Here is an 8,936-nt window from a genome sequence, read left to right as displayed (position 1 = left end):
GGGGGGGGGGGGGGGGATCAGGGAGGCGTGCCATCAGTATCACGACCGTTTCGTGCGAGAGCGCGACGACTTACACATCCGATCGAAACTGAGCAGGACGACCTTTGCCGCACCGGCCGTGTCGCGCGGGGCGTCTGTGGACTGGAGCAGGCCCGACCTGTCCGCCCAGTGTTCGTCCTGCCAGATGGCCGCGCGGAGGATGAGGTCGTCCATGTTCCGCTCCCAGGATGCCTCGTCTCCAGTCAGCTCTACCTGCTCCGTGCGGACGTTCAGGTTCGACAGGTAGTTGCCCCTGGACGTCTGCACCTTCAGCGAGGCAGAGTGGGAGCGAATGTGCGACGTGATGAAGCTCAGCGCGGACGTCGCCGCGTCGCCGAGAGGGGTCGGGTTGTTCGCCAGGCCGTCGAGCTCCATGATGACTGGAAGCGGCACGACAACCGTCCACCGGAGGCTCTCGACGAGCGAGGAGAACATCGATAGAGATGACAACAGTATGTTCGTGTCGATAACGAGGATCGTGTAGCCGGCCACCATACACAGCGACGAGCGCGCGTTGGATGGCCTGGTGGGACGCGATCCGCGAGGTCGACGACGCGATGCTGACAAAGAAGGTCCTCCTCTGCGTGATGACTGCAGTAGGCCCTTCAGGTACCGACGTCGGGCCTAGAGACGAGTGTCAGACGGCGACCTCGAGTGCAAGCCCAGACTCAAACTCACCTTGAGTGCCCTCACCTCGGCCGTGTCCCCTTCATCATCCTCGCTATCGTCCGACGATGCCTCCGCGTCCAGGCTCGCGTCATCGTCTACGTCCATCAGGTCCTCGTCCCACCGCCGGCCCCGCAGCCGCCGCTCCTCCTCCTCGCGCTCCCGGCGCTCCTCCTCCCGCCATCGCGCCACCTTCGCCGCCAACACACCCTCAACCTTCCACTGCCCGCGGCCCTCCTCGTTCGCCGGGGGGACGTACTCGAAGCCGTGCACATGCTTCGCGATCTTCAGCCCCGCACGCGCGACGCGCACCCAGCGCTTCGCGAGCTCGTTGTGCTGCGCGTCCGCGTGCGAGTCGTCGTCGTCGCCGTCCTCGATGATCCCGTCGAGCTGGTCGCCGCCCTCGACCTTGTCGAGCACGTCCAGCTCGACCGTCCGCTCCTCCGCGCCCGCCTCCTTCCCCCAGAAGCCCATCGGGTACACGCGCTTCCCGCCCCAGCCCATCCCGCGCAGACACCAGTCCTCGGGGAGCGGCTTGCACCCGCTCGTGAGCAGCGGCGGGCCGTCGCCGCGCTCCTTCTGGTACTCCTGGAACATCAGACGCCGCGGCGCGCTGTTCAAAAACTTGGCGAGGTCGTTCCACGGGATCGCCCGCTCGAGCACCGAGAGCGCGTGGCCGTCCTTGATGACGGTCGCGAGGAACGTGAGGAAGATGGTGAGGTAGGGGTTCAGCGTGGAGTGCGCGAACGGCGACGACCGCCGCATTGGCTTCTGGAGCGCGTGGGCGAGGATCGAGAACGCAAGCTGCATCCCCAACTTCAGACCCTGGGGGAGCTCGGGCCCAGCTGGGAGTGCCGCTTGCTCTGGTACGATCGGCGAAACGACCATTCCATTGGACTTGGGGTCGCCCTCCGTGTCCGCTTCGTCGCCGTCGACGTCCATCGTCTTCTCGTCCTCCTCCGTCCTCTTGGCCATGAGTCGGACTTTGCCCGCGGGGGCAGTCGACACAGCGGGGCTGGAGCCGGGCTTGCCGACGCCCGCGATGCCTGCGACGCGCCTTAAGGCAGCGGTGGGACGGCCATATTCAAGGATGACGGCGAGGTTCACGGTAGCCATCATGATCCAATCTCGCTCCTCCACGACAGCACCCTCTACAAAGTACACGTAGTTAGTCTACAGCCTCCTGGCACAGAGGATCACGGAATGAACCAACTCCGTCAGGAACTGGGTCTCGAGAGAACCTCTCGGGAGCTCTCGAGACACAGTGCCTGCCTGTTCTGATAGACCGATGAACCCCCGTGTTAGTGTCGTGCACGAACCTTCAATATATAGCTTCTCTTCAAACCGATCTAGGACGACCCGAAAGTCGTCCAGCTGGATGTTCGTGAACAACATCCCGTGCAACAGGACGAACAGCTCGGTCAGGTCGGCGTCGGGCGCCTGGCGCCGCATCTGCGCCGAAGGGGACCACAGCTGCAGGATCGACTCTCGCGACGTGGTAAATGGATGGATGGCGATCATGCTACGGATCAGTCGTCAGCGCCGCCATATCAGCGACTGAAAACACTGATCACGCACCTCTTCACGAAGTGGTACACGCTGCGGAGCTCCTCTCCGGGACCCTCCTTCTCCCTGCTGAGCAATCCCAGGTAGTGTTGGAGCTTGCCGGTGCCGGGCGCGAGCGCGAGCCCACGCGCGAACCAATCGCGCGCGATTTGTCGCCACCGCTCCTTCTCAGGCTCGAGCTCCATAAGACGCGCGGCTGCAAGCCCGACGCTCGGGACGCCCTGCTGGAGCGCCTGCTCGACATGAGACGAAGGCGGCGAGTCGTCGATCCGCGCCGCAGGGGTCGCCGACACAGGCTTTGTGCCGGCATGGTCGGAGTTTGCCGATATGCTCGCGGAACGGAGTGTGTCCAGTTGCGCGGTCGTGGTGGGTGCGGATGCCGGGGGCAGAGTGGCAGCCATGAGAGGGCCGTTCTGCATCTGAATGCTCTCCACTAGCCCGCATATTGCCATGCGATACCGAGCGAGGTCTCCGAGCGCTTGAATCCACCCGCTCCGGAAGTCTTGCAAATTGCGCTCTTCGAGAAGGCCGGTGTAAAATGTGTATGCATAGTAAATGAAATCCTGTCACGGCGATTAGTGTCAAGGCATAAAATCGGAAGGCGAGCGGCTACCTGCAGATATTCCAATGCAATGACGGAAGTGTTCGGAGGGGAAGCGGCGCGGCGCAGTAATTCAAGTAGGCGATGGAACGCATGAGTCCAGAGGCGGATGATGAGGTTGTACTTTGTGGGGATGTTTCGCAGAGAGGCTGGAACGGACGGCGCGAGTGTCATGGTGAGGAGTTTTTGCATCATCTCCGCAAGGCTAGAATGGAACGCAAGAAGCGGTCAGTAAAGCGAGAAGAGAGAGGTGAACAGACAAACTCTTTGTGATCCGTCATCAGTTTTCTCCATCGCTCGGCTTCATCCTCGCCAGCCTTGGTCTCCGTCGCGCTACCGGGCCGGCCCTTGAGTAGGATACCTACTCGGGGCTCACGGTCGCCGTCGTCCTCCTGGTCGTTGTCTCTGTCCTCCCCGAGAATTTTTGCCTCGAGTGCACTGATCGTGCGATAGAGTTTCTTGAGTTGCATCGAAAAAGCGTTCGTGTTGGAGGCGCTGTCCTCCGAGCGTCGTGCATGGCCGTTCGGGTTCTCGAAGAGGGCAGACGGGGTGGAAGAGTCGGTGGTGTTGGAGGAGAGGGTAAAACTTGAGGAGAGGGTTGATTGTGCGTATGACGCGGACGATGTGGAGGACGCAGAAACGTAATCGCCGGAGGACTTGGGGGTGGGGGTTGGTCGAGCGGTAGTCGAGCCGTTCGTGCCTGAGGCAGACGAGGGATGAGGGCGGGAGAGGACGGAGAAGCGGACGGGGTCGTCCTTGCGATAGTCAAAGAGCTGGCGGTGGGAATCGGCGGCAGCGCGCGATTGGGAGATCTGGGGATGGTGGTGGGGACGCGGGCCATGTGGGACGGAGGCGCGGGGTGCGTATGAGCTGGAGGTGGCATCGGAAATTGTGTCGGGCTCTGCGGTGAGGATGTGCCTGCGGGAGTGGTCGGCATCGGGGTTGTAGAGCCTCTTGGGGCTAACGGAGGAGGGTCCGGGGACAGGTTTGGAGTGGGATGAGCGGGGGGAGTTGGCAGATATTCTGAGACGGCGAGAGAAATCATCTGGGTCTGCCTCCATTGTGGTGGGATGAGAGACGACGATGTTTGGGTTCGGGAGGGGCGGGGCGTGGAGGCGACGGGGCGACGAGGGGCGAGGGGGGCGAGAGGGGGAGACGGCGGGGGGTCTGTCGGGCCTGTCTCTTGGTTTTGTGGCCCTGGGGCGCAGAGTTAGGACAGGGATGGGAGAGGGAAGAAGAAACGTACGCGGCCTGCCTGCGCTGGAGGGCGACGATTTTGTCGACGAGATCCGTGGGCTGCGCCGGGTCACGGTCGCGAGGCTTGCGGGGGGGCGGGGGCGGCCTTGGGGGGGATGAGTCGTGCATGGAGGGCGAGAGGGAGAGGGGCTGCGGCGAGCAGCCTGCGGTGGACGAGATCGCCCTCTGCGTCCAACTGCGCAGCCAAGCACAGACTGCGCACAATATCTCGATCGATTGCTCGGTCACGCCCGCCGTCACAGCACGTGCAGGCGTCAGTCACATCGGCGGTCCCGCCTCGTCACGCCCGTCGCCCGTCGCCCGTCGCCCCGTCGCTGCTGCCGTCTCACTCGCCCACCCTCTCCCTGCTGCGGCTGACTCTCCTCGCTCCCTGCTCCCTGCTGCGCATTCGCTTCACCCGTCTTACGTCTCCATCACTCATCCCCATCCGCAGCCTCGCCCACTGCGCACAGACTACCCTTCCCGGAACCCGTCCTGCATATCCCATGATCGTATACATACCCTCCCTTCTCCGCCTGCTCGCCGCCCACATGTCCCCTCACTTCCTCTTTCTCTCGCCCTCAGCGTCTCATCCGTGACCCCGCAATGTCACACTCACCCATATCGCCCAATGAACTACGCGAAAATACCGCGGCAAGTTGTTCGGTCCGGCTTGCCTGTCTGCTCAAATTGCAGTTCGTATATTACACCCAGCCCTCGGTTCGCACCCAGACGCTCTGACCAGGTTGCTCTTCGTTTGCGTACTCTGAATCTCCCGTTTGTTATAGCAAGAATTAACGAAAACGGTAAGAACGTGTTCCCAGTCCGACTGCCCTGCGAGTCTAACCCAACGTTACAGATTCTGGATTCCGGATCTCTCTTCTCCCCGTTTACCCATATCTCCGCCCTCCTCCTACCACGCATGGTGTCCCCCGCTTACCAGAATGCTGCGCGGCAATAACGTCAGCACATAACCGCACTCGAGTGCACACTCCCCCTACTTACTCGCTTCCCGTGCAGAACGTGCTCGCATCGCTCGCCAGCCATGTCACCACACCCCTCAGCTCGTCTGGCCGTCCCAGTCGTCCAAGTGGGTTCAGGCTCGACCATTTATCAACCAGCCCCGGCTCCGCGTCTACGTACGCTGCGGTCATGCTGCGGAGCGGCGCGCCGCGGGAATCGCATGATGTCCGGCGCGGGTCGCAATGGCAGAGGCACATCCAAGTCAGCATCCAATCATCTCCTTTGACACAGACCAGGACCGGGACGTTTTGGGCGGGAGAATTGCGGAGTTGGTCATACAGAGCGCGTCTCCGACCCATCCAGACTCTCTGCTTGAGACGTCCGAATCGAACATCTCCGTCCCAACACGCCCGCGCAAGCAACCCAAGGTGCGAACCACATGATGCCCAGCGTTGCAATGGCAGAGGCGAACCAATGTCTGCAATCATTCGTCCCCTTGACAGAGACAACAACCGGGAGAACTACGGAGTTCACACAGAACATCTGTCTGACCCATCCATATTTTTCGCTCGTGTCTCTCGAACATGTAGATTCTAGAACGCCCATGTAAGCAGACCAAGACGCACCTTGTGTAGATGTGTCCTGGGCTCAGTGAGTTCACCCGGATGCGTTTTGGACCCAGCTCACACGCCATGCTGCGCGTCATCTGCAAGACAGCAGACTTGGACGTGTTGTACGACACCCACGCATGGTCCTACGCCGCATCAGCCAGAAACGGCCATATTTGGACCACCGTACCTTATTTGTGATACTTCCACTCATGCTCGCTATCAAGACAATGCTTCCACCATTCCCAAACCGCGCCATCTGCCTCCCTGCGGCTTGTGCCGCGAACAAAACCCCGTTCACGTTCACGTCCATCACCTACAGATATTCAGCTACAGGTCAGAATCTCACACACGTCTCAACGACAAAGTCCTACATCCTGAAACTGCTTCGCGGGGTACTCGAGGCAATCCGTGTTTGCTTTGAGGACTCCGGCAGCGGCGACGCACGCATCCATGCGCCCTTCGGTGTCACCGATTTTCTCGCCAATCTTCCACATCTCCTCCTACACGGGCGAGTGAGCACAGGGCGGCCTGCCGCACACAGAGCGCGCACCTGGTTCCGCACATCGCCGCTGACATACTCTAGTCGGCCCCGCGCCGCGCCGCCATGCATCCGGGCGAGGTGCTCCCGCACCTTGGTCCATTCCTCGCCCGGTGCCTTTGGCAGGTCGACGCAGTACACCGCCCGTGCGCCCGCCTCGGCGAGAGCCATCGCCATCTCGAGCCCGAGCCCACGGTTCCCGCCCGTGACGAGCGCGACGCGGTCCGCGAGCGAGAACTCGTGCGCGAAGAGCGTCGAGGCGGGTGCTGGGCGCCGTCAGTACGCGGTGGAATGCAGGGTGCGCCTGGGACGTACTTGGCGACGGGGGCTCTGCGAGGGCGGCGGCGACGCCGACGGGGCCGTAGGACGGTAGCCCGCCCGTGTTCTTCTGGTTGTCCGCCTTGAGGGGCGAGTCGTGCGCGGCGCGGGCGACGCACGCAGTGGAGAAGCGCACGCGCGTGTGCAATAGCGTCCGTCCCAGTCTCACTGTCTGTCTGCCGAGCGACATGGTTGATGGCTGTACGGGTGGAAGGAGGGAGGGGCTAGGTGTGCAGCTTGCGCGGTGCGGTCGCCGGCGGCCTGTACTTATACGAAAGCTGGACCCTGCACACAATATGTAAGTTGCTCCGTGCGGGGACGGGGGACGGGGCAAGTGACCCGTGTGCGTGGGACGCCGCTGCAACAGGCTCAGGTGACAAGCACGAGGGAGGCGGGGATTGCTAGCGCATTACGAGTGCGATAACGGGATGTGTAGCGCAGCGCGGTCTGACCCCGGACTGGGTCGCGGATGGCCCAGTGTGTCGACTGTGGACGGGTCAGGTGGTGATGGGATGGTGCAGCTGTATTGGTGTGGGGGGACGGGATTACGTGATGTGTCGGTGGAGGTTATACATGGTTGTTACTTGCCTCGGGCTTCGTTGATCGAAGGCTCGGCCTGTTTGTCTTGTCCCGACCGTACGAATGGCAAGCGCGCGAGATTTTCCTGGGACATTGGCCGCATGGTGTCATTGGAGGGCGAGGTGTAATGAGTGCGCTGTGCAGAGGCTGTGTGGGTGTCTGATGGACGTCTTTGGTGGGTGCAATTCTGGCCAGTGCGAGTGCATTCCTTTGCTATTGAAGAGGCGATGCGACGAACGACGACGCCTTCCATTTGTGGACAGCATACGAAGCTGCCGGCGGTCTCCGTGGGCTACTCGGGCTCGACGACGGTGGACGGGGCCTCCGATGGACTGCGGAGGTGCGAGGCGAGTGGACTTGGGGCCGGGAGAAGTGCAGAGTACGCGAGCCGACAGAGGGACGAGGGGGCGGCGGGTGTGGGTCGATTGTATGCTCTTGTCTGAATTTGTATGTCCATCATTCGCGGTCGCGGCCCCATGCAATGCAATTCACATGTTGCCTGGCCCGTGGCCCGCGCGTGCTGCCGACATATAACTCTCGCCCGGCGCTGCACATCCCAACTCCTCTCTCTTGTCCTCCTCCCTCTCGCTGCTCCGTGCCCTGCCCCAGGGCTCGCCATCATGCCGGGAATGGACAGCGTCGCCATCTTCTGGGACTACGGTGCGCCCCCCGCCGTCTCCTGCCGCTCGGATGCTGACGCCACAGTCGGTCGTCTTCACAGAGAACTGCGCCTTGCCGTCGAACATCTCTGGCAACGCCGTCGCCAACAAGATCCGGCAGATTGCACACAAGTACGGGAGCGTCAAGGTGTTCAAGGCGTACCTCGAGCTCCCCGAGCAGTCGTCCCCCAAGAGCGTCGCGCTCCGCTCCGAGCTCCAGCTCTGCGGCGTCTCGCTCATCGACTGCCCGCACAATGGGAGGAAGGACGTTGCGGATAAGATGATGATCGGTGCGCACCCTGCCCCACGCCTCGCCGCGCGAGCCCCAGTCCCGATTGCTAACCGTTGGGCTCGCAGTCGACATGATGGCATACGCCATCGACACACCCGCGCCCGCGACCATCGTGCTCATCTCGGGCGATCGCGACTTTGTCTACGCGGTGTCCGTGCTCTGCCTGCGGCAGTACCGCCTGATCGTGTTTGCGCCCACCGTCGCGCACACGAGCCTCAAATCGCAGGCCAGCGTCGTGTACGCCTGGCCCGCGGACGTCCTCCCCGAAAGCGCTGCGCCGCGCCGCGCCTCCGTGTCGGGCACGAGTCCGCCCGAGAGCTCCCGGATGTGGAGCGACGGGGGCGGACGTCTGCTCCCTCAGCCTGTGCCCGCGTCCCCTCCCCCGTCTCCCGAGATGACGAGGGGAGACAGTTGGGCGCGCGACAGGCCCGCTTACTCGTACTCGTCGTCGTACGGGTATGCCCTTGGCCCTATGGGCAGCTCGAGCTCGTCGACGCTGGTCAACACCGTGCGTGCCTCCCTGCTCGAGATCGATGTCTACTGACCACCATGTCGGACAGCCCAGCGCCGAGAGCGACTCCGGTGCACGGGCTGCACACGACATCCCGGCGCGGCCGGCGTCCGCCGCGGTCAATGTGAGCACTGTGATCTGGACCGTACTGTATGCCCATCGTCTGACCGCGCCGGGTGGATGTAGGAGCCCGAGGAGCGCGTCTCGCGGAAGAGCTCCCCCGTGAGCAGCAGCACTACGGTGTCTGACGCACGCGGCAGCGGGGGTGCTGCAGCAAGCGGGCCTGCAGCCCCCTCTGCCTCCCCCGCAACCACTGCGGTCCTGCAGAAGCTCTCGGAGATCAGACTGAGCGCAAAC

At 62.8% G+C, this 8,936-nt stretch overlaps 2 protein-coding genes across 2 annotated transcripts; one reads left to right on the top strand and one right to left on the bottom strand.

Annotated features, from left to right (window-relative positions):
* Positions 1 to 39: 39 nt before the first annotated feature.
* Positions 40 to 6,728, bottom strand: FIBRA_04983 (uncharacterized protein; the record flags this gene model as incomplete). The annotated part of the gene is made up of 12 exons (XM_012326763.1): positions 40 to 663; positions 718 to 1,856; positions 2,025 to 2,227; positions 2,284 to 2,834; positions 2,885 to 3,077; positions 3,137 to 4,069; positions 4,119 to 4,214; positions 5,698 to 5,825; positions 5,870 to 5,995; positions 6,054 to 6,182; positions 6,233 to 6,486; positions 6,536 to 6,728. 12 exons carry the CDS (start codon positions 6,726 to 6,728, stop codon positions 40 to 42), a joined length of 4,569 nt encoding a protein of 1,522 aa, XP_012182153.1.
* Positions 6,729 to 7,737: 1,009 nt separating this feature from the next.
* On the top strand, positions 7,738 to 8,805 carry FIBRA_04982 (uncharacterized protein; the record flags this gene model as incomplete). The annotated part of the gene is made up of 4 exons (XM_012326762.1): positions 7,738 to 7,777; positions 7,839 to 8,066; positions 8,134 to 8,576; positions 8,629 to 8,805. The coding sequence occupies 4 exons, from the start codon at positions 7,738 to 7,740 to the stop codon at positions 8,803 to 8,805; spliced, it is 888 nt and encodes a 295-aa protein (XP_012182152.1).
* Between the last annotated feature and the right edge of the window lie 131 nt (positions 8,806 to 8,936).

The sequence above is a fragment of the Fibroporia radiculosa genome (genome assembly GCF_000313525.1).
Source record: "Fibroporia radiculosa TFFH 294 genomic supercontigs, scaffold3721, whole genome shotgun sequence".
NCBI lineage: Eukaryota > Fungi > Basidiomycota > Agaricomycetes > Polyporales > Fibroporiaceae > Fibroporia > Fibroporia radiculosa.
The sequence above is the reverse complement of the archived record's forward strand: the minus strand, read 5'-3'. Positions and strand labels throughout refer to the sequence as shown.